Source organism: Melanaphis sacchari, unplaced genomic scaffold (assembly GCF_002803265.2).
Source record: "Melanaphis sacchari strain LSU unplaced genomic scaffold, SCAv2.0 Contig0_pilon_pilon, whole genome shotgun sequence".
NCBI classification, from domain to species: domain Eukaryota; kingdom Metazoa; phylum Arthropoda; class Insecta; order Hemiptera; family Aphididae; genus Melanaphis; species Melanaphis sacchari.
The window spans coordinates 26,085,448-26,100,820 of record NW_020270366.1 but is presented as its reverse complement, the minus strand read 5'-3'; the positions used below and the strand labels follow the sequence as shown (position 1 = coordinate 26,100,820).

Below are 15,373 nucleotides of genomic sequence, written 5' to 3'. Positions count from 1 at the left end.
ATGATTAATTAATCAAAAGATAGCTGAATTGAAATTGGAACTATATGATTTTAATAAACATAATAATACCTTTTAAAAATCATTTGAGTTATTATTATTGGGGAAGATGAACAATAACATTGTGCGCGTTTCACTAAAAACTGTAAAAAACATCATTCAATCATAATATTTTTACTCTACCTCAGGCCATTTTAAAATATAAATACACAATAATAATACGTGTTCTGTTTGTATACATCCGTGTATATATTCATCATATCCGGAAAATCATATGTTTAGTACAACACAATAATATTATATAGTATACGATTATAATTCAAGTACCTACTACTCATTTATACGATTTGAATAATTCATTAAACAATTACACATTTAAAGATGATCACGAAATAATCCTTTGATTTCGACGAAACGTGAAACGTTCACATTGTCCAGTACGACGCGACGTTCATGTGAAAATTATTTTAAAAAAGTAAGTTATAATGCTCAGACGTATTATCATTTATGTATGTGATAAATCTGATGTTACGGTAGTCGTCACGACCGTTTAACAAGTGGCTCGAAATTGCTGAATAGTTCTCCTACATATTAAGTGTATACTAATGTAGTGTTATTATTTTATTTTGATGTATATAGCTATTGTAGATACGTGTCGCCGAATTAGAAAATTAGCATATCTATATAATTAAAAATCATACATATTTTCGTCTCTACATTGGAGAAACTCGAAAATTTCAAATCGTCGTCTCTCCCGGCAATGTTTTCTTTTGGAAATATCTATAAGCTGTCAAAAAAATAGAAAAAAAAACCACTTAGTAAATAAATATAAGTATAACAATTGGATATTTCGCAGCTGAAACGAAATAATAATTATTGTTAGTAAAATATGTAAAAATATGTCAGGCTATAAAACACACCTAAACCGTTTAGCATGAGCTGTTCGACATTTTAAAGGTACAGTTAACAATGAGTGATTAATAATTTATATAAGATTAATTTGAAATTCGTTTAAAATTTAAAATTTATGTACAAGTGACTTGACTTATCCTGAATTCTTTACATGCATCGAATATTTTCGAATTTACAGTGTAGATATTCAGCGTGAATCAATTAAATCAAACGTACTTACAATGACTATATATTATAATAAACGAGAAAATCTCGATAAGTAACAAGTATTTAAGAATAACGACATTAATTATCTATGATATAATTGAAAAAAAAAATAAATGGATCAATATCAATCAGTATATTACTGCTGAACATATAAATATTCGTGATTGGATTAATGGTTAAAACTATAATAAGTAGGTACAAAAAATATGAACATTATGTTATTTTGTATGTATGCCATTAGATATATTTATAAATATTATTATGAAAATATTTATTATTACTCAAGAGGCTTTTATGCTGTAGTTATTGCACATAATTTTATTTTTGTAGGTTCATAGAAATCATTGCTATTTTTTTATAGCACATAATATTACTTTATTATGAGTACAATCTACAAAATACATACATTTAGTTCAATGAGAAATAGAGTACAACGATACATTGTAGTATTTATACGGCATAAGCAATAATTTAATATAATTTGTTGACTGATAAACCAAATATGCGTGTATTTAAAATAATTTGAATTTTAATACATATTACTAAAAAAATATTATTGGAAAATTTGAAATTTTTCATTAACCACGTTATGCTGGTATTACATACTAACATAATACAATTTTTAAACTAAATGGTTAATTTCAACAATGTTTATAAGTATAGAAAACAATATCTATCTAGTACATACATACAGATTTTAAAATTATGTCATAAATATTTTAATATAGACAATGTAGTGCACTCGATCGCGATATCCCTATAATTTTTATAGCTATCGACTTAATATAAACAACTCATCAACTAGAATCGATAAATAAATAAATTTATTAATTATTTCTTTCATATGTTTGAAAAAATGTAATTAATTAATTAATTTTGATTGCTTTATATTTCCTAATATATAATATAATGCCTGATTACCTACTTATTTAATATTTATTATTTAATTGATAATGAAATCTATCTGCAATAACGAAAAATCTATTTGTTAACATCACAAGTTACGAAAACATTCAAAGGCTCCCGAGCAACACGTTACGGTTTATTATAAGAGTTACTCGTAATAATAAATAAAAATATCGTTCTCCTAAATAACACACACAAACATAATAATATATATATACATATGATATAACTGACGTGAAACGCTGTACTTTTATGAGTTATACACCGTGAGGAGAATCTTGCGTGCATCGGTAGCGATTTGTTCGGTTAAATCCGAAACGGATTTCCTGTTACTCCAAACATACCTATAATATAGAGTATGCTGATACACTTGAGCTCCTCAACAGCCACCTGGCACCTGTTGTCTATATACTTATTTACCATCTGTACATAGGAATATGCTTTCGTTATGGTTGGCGAAAGCAGCATTTTCCATCTCATTGTTTTACTCGGGTTTCAAAAAAAAAAAAAAAAATAATAATAATAATAATAAAAGAATTTAAATTTGTTGATTTTTTTACCATAAGATAACATATTCATTTTTACTCAACTGCCAGCCATTCCTCAATTCTCCCATAGAATTATAAATAACGTTAAGTTTTATAAAGTTATTATAGCTATAGTTATCTTTAGAAATCATTTTCAACTACAATAAACGTATTAAGTCATAATCATTATAAGGATTTGTGCGTTTAAAAATATTTCAAGTCATACACATTTTTTTTTGCGCAAATATTTAATTTAATTTAACTTTTATAGCTGTGGTGGACAATCGATGTTATTTAGAAAACGGCGGTTCGGCCGAAAGCTTCTTCGTGTCCGAAGATGTACCAGTCGGATCTATTATTGGTATAAAAAATTTACAATTATTTTATAATCTCTTTAAAATTATAAGCAATATAACTTTAACTTCCTCAACATTTACAGGCGTTTTGAAGATAAACGGAGACACGTCCGAAAGTGGAAACATAAATTTATCACTGAAAGAAGTAGATAGTCCGATCGCCATTCTTCCCGGAACAAAAGAACTCACACTGACAAAACTACTCGATAAAGAAGTATATTATACGATTATAAATTTATTATTATCATATCAAATGTTCAACTACATACCAATTATAATGTCGCGTATGTGCCGTCATTTCAGGGTATTTCAGGACCATCTTCCGTTTACGTAAATGTGATCTGCGAGCGAAAACATACAGCCGATCCAGTAAGTCTTCGTTGCTATAATATCATATATATTATTTTAATAAAAATATTTTCTTTATTTCTTTTTTTTTTTTATGTGAGTTTTAAAATATTTACATAATTTTTGTCAAGATAAACCTAATTTAGTGTAATAGTTGTAGTGTTGTACATATTTGTATCAAAGGGTCTTTGCCACTTATATAATATGTATAAAAAAAAAATAAAAATATATGTATTATAATGTAATAAAAATGTAAAAAAAAAAATACATAATGGTAAATATAATATATCCTATATAAAAATAATGTCTTCTAAAAATATTAGAAAAAATTTTTTTTTATAAAATTTATTTTATCTATGTTACTAATAAATGTATTGTATTATTATACATAATATACAGTAATAAAATAATTAAAATGTAAAAATTAAAAATATTCCGGTGTCTTTAAAATATAAATATTAAATTTAGTTAAGTTTTATGCATTACAAATAAGCACTTAACCAGAAATGTTATTATTATATTTTATGACTAATATATTTATATAGAAAACATAATATGAAATAAATTCAAACAATATTATTATTTATTATCATACAGATAAATAGCAACTAAACGTGTATTTATAATCAATTAAATTTTTTTAATATTATACTGCACAATAAATCCCATAACCAATTGTTATTATACTATATAAATAATATAGTAAATATATGAATGTATACAATTTAAAATCAAATTAATAAATGTTTCTTGTATATTTAAATAAAATAATTAAAAATTATTCATATTTAATAAAAAAAATGAAAAATACACATACAATTAAATTAGGAATGAAAAATAAATTACGTAGGTTTATGATTTTGTTGATACCTGAATCATTTATGTACCATATCCTAAAAGACTATACTCCGTAGATCATAAAAAAAATACAAATTCATCTTAAAAGTATTCTCCGTTACAGCCCTAATTATAATAATTATATCACAGTAAAATTGCGATAAAATATAATTTCATTTTCTAACTTCCAGAAAAAAATAAGCGCTTTAATAATATAATATTATATTGTATAACTAATTTTGTGCATGTTTCAGAACTTTGCGATTCCCGTGAGCATTCGAGTCACCGACGCCAACGATAACGCTCCCATATTTGTCAATGCCCCTTACGTACTCAATATATCCGAGGTATGAGTGATTTCATTTAAAACAATATTTTTTGTTGTTGTTTATGCAATTATACGCCTATTATAGGTATTAGTCATTATTTTCATGTATAATGTATATATACATTACAATGTTTCTATTTTCAATCGATTTTCCGCGTGTTTATCATTACAGGTGACCGTGGTCGGGACCAGAGTGCTCCAGGGTATCAAAGCTATCGATGCTGATCAACTCGGTCCATTTTCCACTGTACATTATTCCGTGCTTCCGGGACCACATTCAGTAAGTCAAACACATATTTATTATTTACTAAACCAAAAGTAACATTATAATAATAAATATTTTATTTGAATTTTTACTGAATAACATTTTAAGTCCCTATGTATTACTATACATGTATAGGTTTAACCTTGTATTGTACCTATTAATGTTCTCTGGCTTGTTTGATAAGATATTGTATATTTACAAATAAATTCTGATTGTGATATTATTTTTCTATACTCCGTTAAAACTTTGATCGTAATATTATACTATAATATTTTATACGATGATTGTGTATTTTGTGCAGCCAATTTTCATAGGTGGGAGTAAAAATATTTTAGAGGTATGTTATACATATGTATGTAACGATCCGGACACCTATATAATATAATATATTAAGATTTTATGATTTTTATGATATAAAGTTTATTTATAAAAATAAATATATTATATTATATTTATAATTTATAAATTTATTTAATTTATAACTTAAGTATATTCATACTAACAAATCTAATGAATTCATAACCATACTCCCAATCACAAAAACACACTTGCCAATTTTATCATAGGAAAAACTTAATTTAACAATTTTTAATAAATAAGTGTTGTATAAAAAATAAATATGAATAATAACGTCATACTTTTTTAATAAGAAATTAAAAATTGGCGAATAAAACATTTATGTCTTTCGTGATATATATATATGTATGTGTATGTGTGTTTTTAATAATTGGCTCTAACAGATGTTCACTTTAGAATCTGGACTAGATAGTTTATACTTAGATGCACATTTGATAGATAAAGTATTGTCATACATTTATAGATAGGTACTTAAAAATTAATGTCATGACAATTTTTTAGGATTTTTTCGTTTTCGTCAATGGTCTAGAAGGAACTTTGGTGTTGAGAAAAGCGTTGGACTACGAAACCCTTTCAAATTTTACAATCGGTATTCGAGCACAGGTACTTAAGTTTATACCTACCTATATAATAACAGATAATACTATACATAAAATGGCATACAATAACTTCATACATTTGTTGTGGCTGGACTTATTTGTTTTAGGATCAAGGAAATCCACCGCAATACACAGATACTGTTATATATGTTAACATTATTGATGCAGATGATCAAAATCCAAAGTTTTATGATGAAAGATATACTGCCACTTTACCTGATAATGCAGTCAAAGTAACGAATATTATACACTAAAACTTTTCAGTAGAATGATCATAGTCGAAGCTGTGAATTTAATGCACTACAAAACATTAAAAACCAGTGTATTCAAAATTAGCAAAAAGTTCTTGTATGCAAAATACAATAAGTTATTATTATTTTTTTTACTTTAAATAAAAAATAAAATAATTTAAATAAATCTTCGTCAATTTTCAGGGTATAATAATATGATAAATGTTTATATTATGTGTGTATTATAATTATTTATAATATAGTAATAAATGTACTAATATATAAGACAGTTTTTTACTGAACGTAATTTCTTCTATGAAATGACAAAATAAAACATGCGTAAATGTATTAAACTCATTCCCGACATGATCAAAATTATTAATTATATTTCTTCATGATATAATCTTTTTTTTTTGTTACACATAATCAGGGCACAAAACTTAAGGTATTTCCAAGAGAAATTGCTGCATACGATCAAGACCTCGGAATAAATGCGAATATTTTTTACACCCTGAACTCTGGTTGGTATTGGAATTGAATTTAATATGAACTGTTATATGTTAAAAGTTAATTTTTTTGGTCATATCATAATTTAGATACTCAAGAATCTCGATACTTTGAACTGGACAGAGTTTCGGGTAGTGTTACCGTAAAACGTGCCATTCCAGAAGACGATTTATTGCAACCGGTCACTATGGTCATTCGAGTATGTATAAAGTCAACACTAATTGCGCGTATGACTGAAAAAATAATATGCATTTCAGGCCACACAATTCGATAACGCCGATCGTTATGCACTGGCCACGTTAGCTATAAGCCGACCGGGTACGTCACTTCGTGAAATTCAATTTTTACAAGACCATTATCAAGCGGGTGTGTTGGAAAATGTGCCGTTAGAAAGCGTTCTGCTGACCGTGATCACCAATAAGCCAAAGGATAAGCGGTTGAAGTATTGGCTCAGCAATTATACAGACATATTTTCGATTTCGATCAGCGGCGATATTATTTTAAAGAAACCGCTGGATTACGAAACGATAGACAATTATGTGTTTTATGCTTTTGCCACCGACAGTTTTATGGTAAGTATTTAAATATTATTATTAAAAACTATATTTTTAAAATACAAACTCCTGTCCATACTATACATTATTCACATGTAATACAAAATAAGAAATATTATTTATAACATGATTAGTGTATTTTGCATATCATGCGTTCCATGATTTCTCGTTTTCCGCTGTTTTGTTCATACTATCGTATATATGACTGAATTTGGTGAACAGATCTCTTTCCACTGATAAACTTCACATAAATCAATAACCGCATATTATTTTAATAATCTTTATTTACGGAGTAAAACATATTTAGTATTATAATATAATATTTTATATGATTTTGGGAACAAGACTATTTATTAGTTAATTACGTCGTTGTAGTGTGAGATATGTTGACTGTATGATCAGTCGATTTGTTTCGGAATATACCGAATTTTCCGGTTGACGTACTATATTTGCAACTGCATTTTCTCAGTCAGGTGCGACGGTTATCCTTATTTATTTTAAGTAGGTAATTTATTGTTATTATCTGGGGTACTTTCTGATTTACAACCATTTTTGGAAATATTTCAATTTATATGATTTATTACTAATAGTATTTTTATTCTATGTTTAATTATAATACATTACATCAAATTAGAAATATCTAAACACTGTATACACTCGTATATGACTGAACACCACAGATTTAATTTTTCAATTGTTAACAAATAATTATATATGAAAAACAAATGTACAATTAACCATAATTTAATAGACATAAGTCGTATGAGTTATTTGAACGCATCCTCAAAATTGTGCTTAGCATTAAGTCAATAGGTACCAATAATAAAATGATTTTTAATTGTTTCAAAGTAATCAGTAAATACTTCGTTCAAAATATTGTGATGTGAATGAAAATAAAACGCTCTTATCATAATAACTATATTATTTAGTTTAACATTTACAGTATATTATTGTGTGTAATTAAATAATTTTTATGTTTTTATTGATCAAATTTTTAATTGAATATCACCGTAAGTTATGAAGTTTTAGAGGTGGATTAGATTTTAATTACTTATATCAAGGTATGAAAATATGTGAATAATTGGTGAAGTTTGTTTTTTTTATTACGGCAGTAATAATTATTCATCTATCATATAATAAATATTGAAATTTATTTTTATGGTTTTTGAGATTATTAGCATTAAATTTTAAAAGATTTACAGAAAAATTATTAATTTTTTTTTATACAATAAACTGAAAAATACTTTGGTAAGTAATTGGATTAGTGGATTGATAAAATTCTATTAAAATTATTTATGAAGCATGATATTAATGGACTAATATTTGAGTTGGGAAGGGAGTAGCATACTGTAAGGATTTGCCAAGAATTTCCTGAGCATAAGTTTGAGACTGACCTTTTATCTTGTATATTGTTAGGCTTAAAACTAGGGTTAACAGGTAATTTGTGATCATACTTATTTTTTTTGGTTTCTCACATTGCTGGAGATATTTGTAAGCTTCACATCACTTGTACTTCATAGGGTAGTTATTGGAGCAGAAGTTGCTTTCATTGGGTTTTGACGTGAGTTTAGATTACAGACGAGGAATGATGTCACCACATAGAATACATCGTGGGTTATATCCATAATATACTTTAGTATGATACTATAATCATAATCTTAAAAATATTAACATTACTGATATGATCCTAAATTTATGAGGTTCTTCCATTTTAATTATAGTGATTAATAAAGATTTGATTAAAAAAATGTTGTTTAAATGATCCGTTGACTCTAAATTGACAAAAAATCCTCTAATGCTTAAATATATTTTTAGTAATCATTACTAATATTTGTTAAACTTTCAGCGAAATTCAATAAAAAAAAGTTTATATTTTATTTTCATATAAATCGTAAAATCATGATTTTCAGAATACTTCTGCATTTGTCAACATCACTGTATTGAACGTCAATGACTGGGATCCAAGATTCCGATATCCACAATATGAGTTTTATGTGCCAGATATATCTTTATCTCAATTACTACCAGGTACTGTGATTGGTAAGGTAGAAGCCGCAGATGGTGATCGTGGTGATCGTGTTACTTTAGCACTGCGAGGCCCGGAATCTAGGTATAAACAATACATAACATTATTTTATCGTACTATCAAACCTTACACATAACCTATTACTCTACATTAAAAATTAAAAATACAATTATTTTTCTAAAATTGCATTAAAAATGAATGTTTAATTTAATTTGTTTTATTTAATCATATTTTAGAATGTTCACCATTGAAGATTCAGGAGATATTGTCCTGGGCGATTTATCTGATCTTAACACTTCCACGGCACATTTAGTAGCTGTGGCTACAGACACTGGAATTCCTCCAAGACAAGTAAGTTTTCAATTTTTATTTTTTTTTTAATCGGTATTTTATAATATTTTATTTTTTCATAGGCTTCAGTACCCATTATTGTACATTTACCAGACACGATTGTAAGGTCTGCTGGTCGAACATCTGCTAACAGCTATACTCTATTTGTGATATTTGGAGTTATTTTAAGCGTCCTCAGCTTAGTTATAATAGCATTAATCATCCATATTCAAAAAAAGTATTTGATTTAATTTACAAAAACAAAATATTTTTTTATTAATTTATCATTTAATTATTTTTTTTTTTTCAGTAAACGACCAAAACTTGGCACTGCAACTAATTTTGACGTACGTACTAAGTTTGAAGGATTTAAGCGTACCAATCCGATATATGACGAAAAACGTTTAGTTGGAGTGGGCACCAAAATGCAAAATCCATTATTCAATCCAAAAGAAGACTCAGCCGATCCTTTATACACTGCGACAGTTAAAAGTTTGTATTTTTTTTTCTAAAAAAATCGTATAACCTAAAACTGAAATTAAAAAATACCTGAGTTGGAAAAATTATTATCTTAATAATTATTCAATTGATATTTTTAAAATTTTGAACACAATTATTATTTTTAGTTATTTGAATAATATTTTCTGGTTAAGTTTAATTAAAAATTATTCGAATAATTATAAATTTAATTTATGTAAATATTTTTTACTTAAATGATTATTTAGATAAAAATATATTTGAATAATTCGATAATAGCCTACTCTATAAAATACTATACTATTGTTGTATCTAACACATTTATGTAAAATGTGAATTATTAATATACTTGATTAATATAATATATGACATTGGTTTACTATTTTTATGATTGTTGACAATTATAGCAACTAGAATGTTTCCTGGGACAACTAATGGAAATGGTCGAGCTAAAATGGGCGCTGTACAGCAAACACTTCCTCGATCTAGGCATAAGTTCCCGGCACCGGCTCCACCACAAGTGCCCAGGGGTGGTGGAGGTAGTGGCCGATCACCTGCTGGTTCTTCGACCACTACGACTACAGCCACTCCAAGTCCAGTAAGCAGATTTTCTAGAATGCCCCATTGGCCCACTGAGGCTATCCCAAAACGTGTTAAGAAGCTCAGCTGGGATGATCGTAATTCGTGTGCTCACATGACGGTATGTAAAATAAATCAAAATAAAATAAATATCATATTAGAATATATATACATAATAAATTTATAAATAATTTTTTAATGTAAATAATAAGGTTATAGATAATTTATGTCTAATATATCGTGGAAGTAATACTAGATACTTACAAAAAAATGATTAACCAAAAAACCAATTGGCCCTTATTGGATATTAGTGCTATTACTATAAACATTTTCCACAGATATTTAAACAATAATAACATTATTACGTACATTCAACTGTATAATATATTAGTATCCTATATAAATAGTATTTAGATATTTAAAATTATTTATTTAATTATCGATCAAAGCCCAGCGTTTCTACTAATAAAATTAATACATTTAAAAATAATTTGTTAATTTTAAATGTATAAAAATTTAAAATTAGGTAGTAGATACATAACAAAAAATAAATAAATAATAATAAAAATAAATAAAATAATTTAATTAAATGTAATAAAAAAAAATTTTATTATAAATAATTAGGTACATGCACATAATATGTGGTTCCCTAAAGCTCAGGAAAGCTATTAACGTTATAATAATGTGAAGAAAACAAAATTAAAAATTATTGCTAATTAGTAATAGCTTAAAAATGGAAATCAAACATTAAGCAGCCCTTAATGTATAAATTACTATCATCATCGATATTTTTTCTCATTCAAATTATATCTCAGGATAACTTTATTACAAAAATGTATTAGAATATGTATTCATTTCAATAACATGTAACGTGAATTAAATCAACGACATTTTCTAAGCATAATATTCGTTTGTCCATTTATTTCTTTGAACCACTTCTACCACTGCATTTTTTAATTCTCAATAGTTGAATTCGAATTGTGAACAGTCAAAACACTAAAACAGCTAATCTAATAGCAATAGTTAAGTTCGAAATCTTAAGTTATACAACAAGTAGGTAGCTATCTATACTAGATATAGTATGATAGTCAATAAAGGAAACAACATGTTTTAGTGAAATTATAAAGTAAAATAAATTTAACAATTAAGTGTAATTAACCTTTGATTATACGTAATGTATGTACAGTAGTATAGCTATATAAGTACCAGATAATAACAAATTTGATATTGTGAATTCATCTATGTATTTCTTACATTTAACATACTAGTAAAAGTGAAACTATATCGTATTTAAGTGTTTTTTTGATTTAAGATACGCAGTATACAATTATTTTGTTTATACGGTTATTAACTAAAAACCTAATTTTAAATAACTTAAAAAATTTAAATATTATTTTTTTTTTTTTAGAAAACGTTTAGTAAATAGTTTTTTTATTGGGTATGAGTATAATATATAATATACGTTTTAACTTTTATTTTAAATTTACCGATATTATATTGTAAATAATAATAGGTAGATACTTATTATATATTATTATTTACTAAATAGTCACTGCAATGTATGTTAACTGTATGGCTAAATTATTAGTAAAAACGATAAACAAGAATTATTATTCGTAATATTTACATACGTTTTCTTTTTGGATATTTATGCTATAATATTTGAAATATTTTCCAATTAAATAAACAAAATTTCACTTTATGTACTTTATGATATTATGATTAAATTTAATCTATTCTATGCTATGATATTATTAGGCGTTTTATCGACGCATATTAGTCTGCTATTAAAGGTATACATTTAACGACCAATCAGTTAAATATTCTTATCACATGTATATATACTCGTACATTAGACAACAATATAGTTGAACAATATTACATAGGTACTGTGCGAGATATGTAAACTTATCAATAATATAATTATATTATTGTTAATAACTGTTTACTGTTTAGTGGTTTTATAATTATGACACCTAATTATTTATTGTATTGTTCTCTATTGTTTAGCGTGAGATCGACCCGAGCGTCAGTGTGACTCCAGTCGAGGAAACAAGAAGAGAAGATAATTTAACCGTTTATTTTTAAGATATTTCGGTCATTCGAAATTAAACTAAAGTGTTAAGTATTAACAACTATGTAATAAGATCAAAATTATAACATAAGATATTTATATTATATTATTAAATTATACATACATTTTTCATAAAACGTGTATATAAATAAATACATAATTCCTTTTTATTGTGTTAAAATTAGTCATATAGGTATATTATATGTTAAGTGTAGCTCTTATATATATTAATACATAAAATTGTATAGAAGTATTCATGTAGCTTATTAATTTTTTTGTTGTTGTAATTAACTTTATTAAATTTTTATAAAATGTGTGTCTTATATTCGAACTGGATTATATAAAATATCTACTACCTATATATTTGTTTACAAAACATTTAATATATGATTACTGTTCAATAAATAATAATACATACAATTATGTTTTAAACAACTGTCTTTGGTATATATTTACAAATCACTGGAGGTTATTATACTATACATAAACACATTACTCATTATGTATGATTTATTGATTTGCAGTTTGTAAGTGATAAATACAATAGACAACTATAATTTTACAATTCTGTTCATTTTTCAATAGCATAACATATCACTATAAAAATTTTGTCACTGTGGAACAATGCAACTCGTCTGAAAATCGGGGTTTTTTTTAAATGAACATAATTATATTAAACAGTTTTACTGCAATAATTTTTTACCGCTATTACCAACGACTCACGAGTACTTTTTAAAATTAAATTTCACAGAGAATCGGTTACTTTATTATTTGGGTTAAATATAATAACAATGTTCTTAATTATTTTTATTGTTATTATATACGTTAACATGTTGTATAGAATCGAATATTGAAATTTTATTTTTAAATTTACAATTTATAATATTTTTTTGACTACTTCTGCGTTTTAATTTTTATTCACTGAGCAATTTGCTGTTGCATAATATCGTATCTTATAAGTTATAACTTTTAATACTTGATTCGTGTTGTTTCTTTACGTGTGTTAAAGCACAATTTATGAACAATCGGAGTTTAAAAATTAATGTATAGCCGTACAGCGTAACTATATATAGACACTAAAAATAATATTACATAATACAATGCTGGCTATAATATATTAACCTGTAATATATTAGGTATAGTTATGTTATATAAAACGCATTGTTTTAGGTATTAATCATAGCATATTATAAAATAATATAATAGTATCTAAAAATAATTTGAATTTTATTTTTTTTGTTATTTTAAATTACAATACTATTACTGTATACTTAAACTAGGTATTAATTTTGCTATCAGATACTCGAATACTTTTTTAAGCGCACGAATACAGAATAACCATGAATTTATAATACGATATTTTACGTTTAATTGCATATAAATTGCGTGACCATAGTATTGAATACAATACTTTCAGTGTATTTAGTGTACGAGTGCACAATATTATATACCTATAAGTAACTCAAAAATCTTAAACATTCATAATACTTGATTAAATTAGTTCTAAAAATCTTTAGTATAGAAAATGGTGGTATTTTTAAAAATATTGAGTATGATTAACGAAGATGTTATTGAAGTGTATAATTTGTTTTTAACAGTATAATTATTATAAAATATAAATATGTAAGACAACTAGGTAGTATTAGTTATAGTCTATAGATAAACAAATTTTATTCAAATTTTATTGAAAAAATATAAGTATACGCAGTTTTTAAACAATCTTTTTTTAATTTATTAAGATATACTGCTGTATATTATTCAGAATTATTTTATAAATTAATTTTTTTATCAATATACTCTTTATGAACATAATTGGTATGTATACCAATCTTCTGCATATCACTCTATTAGGCTGTAATTACTGAATGGTGGTTCAAATTTATCTTATAATGAATGTATAATTAATATTTTGATTGTAGAATTTGGTTTATGTTCATTGTTTAATAATTAATTAAAAATAATATTTTTAATCTGTTTTTAACTATAAATTTGGTGGGTATTTCTTTTCTCTATAACGCTTAGGTAATTTGTATAAAACTATTTTAAAACATATTTCACTTCAAAATAAAATACCTGTTCATAATTAAAAAAACAAAATTAGTATAACTTTATGATAGCGAATTTCTGTAAAGTATACTATAGATAAAATATTAAACTATATATACATAGTATATTATACACCTATAATACATATATTTACTTTCGACTTTAAACTCGAGACCTATTTACATCTTGCATAGATATATACAAAATAGTATATTATATACTTATATATAAATAGGTAGGTATCAAACTATTAGATATATGAAATATAACACGCCATACAAAGAAAAAACGATTTTTAAACGAGGACAGCACAGGAACAAAAGAAATTTATAAGTAAATTTATATATCTATGCAAATAAGGTATAATTACGTTGTTTTAGCATAAGCATAATTATACCTCGAAAAATAAACTTCACTACAATTCACCAATTTATTTACATTTGGAATAATACATTTAATTCTGTAGCTTTTAACGTACTAATATTATTTTATCATGATATTATTATTGTTACTTATTGAGTGGTCTTAAATTTTTGTAAATTTTAGCTAAACCTAAAATTCCTATAGTTTTATTTTATTGTTAAAATTCACGTTCAAAGTTCAAACGATAGCAGAACAGTAGGTTTATACGCATTACTGTAGTCTGTATTATATAAATAATATTTTTAAATATTCCTTATAGAGGTAAAAAAAACGGTTTATTTACACGCCATGGTACATTTCAAGTTTTATTGATTTATAATAAAAAATGACACTGTTTTTATTTTAGATTTTGTATCGTTGTGCAATGGTGGTCAAAATTAAAAATAGTTATCTTTCCATAGTAAATTGTTATACGTATATAATAGTTATATACATATATAGTATGTTATTTTTATTAGTTGCTATCTACAATGCTTTCCGGTCGATGT

General features: G+C 25.3%; 1 protein-coding gene across 2 annotated transcripts in view; it reads left to right on the top strand.

Moving 5' to 3' along the window:
• Nucleotides 1–12,551, top strand: part of LOC112604078 (protocadherin beta-11) — a 44,920-nt gene extending 32,369 nt beyond the window's left edge. For both annotated transcript variants that reach the window (XM_025352956.1, XM_025352951.1), the window contains exons 3-18: nucleotides 2,821–2,910; nucleotides 2,989–3,119; nucleotides 3,209–3,274; nucleotides 4,345–4,437; nucleotides 4,591–4,698; nucleotides 5,542–5,643; nucleotides 5,747–5,872; nucleotides 6,300–6,390; nucleotides 6,466–6,575; nucleotides 6,634–6,948; nucleotides 8,841–9,040; nucleotides 9,193–9,307; nucleotides 9,370–9,524; nucleotides 9,597–9,778; nucleotides 10,171–10,463; nucleotides 12,353–12,551. In XM_025352956.1, coding sequence (XP_025208741.1) covers nucleotides 2,821–2,910; nucleotides 2,989–3,119; nucleotides 3,209–3,274; nucleotides 4,345–4,437; nucleotides 4,591–4,698; nucleotides 5,542–5,643; nucleotides 5,747–5,872; nucleotides 6,300–6,390; nucleotides 6,466–6,575; nucleotides 6,634–6,948; nucleotides 8,841–9,040; nucleotides 9,193–9,307; nucleotides 9,370–9,524; nucleotides 9,597–9,778; nucleotides 10,171–10,463; nucleotides 12,353–12,430 — 2,255 coding nt within the window. In that variant the 3' untranslated portion in view covers nucleotides 12,431–12,551. The remainder of the gene's footprint in view (nucleotides 1–2,820; nucleotides 2,911–2,988; nucleotides 3,120–3,208; nucleotides 3,275–4,344; nucleotides 4,438–4,590; nucleotides 4,699–5,541; nucleotides 5,644–5,746; nucleotides 5,873–6,299; nucleotides 6,391–6,465; nucleotides 6,576–6,633; nucleotides 6,949–8,840; nucleotides 9,041–9,192; nucleotides 9,308–9,369; nucleotides 9,525–9,596; nucleotides 9,779–10,170; nucleotides 10,464–12,352) is intronic.
• Nucleotides 12,552–15,373: the final 2,822 nt, after the last annotated feature.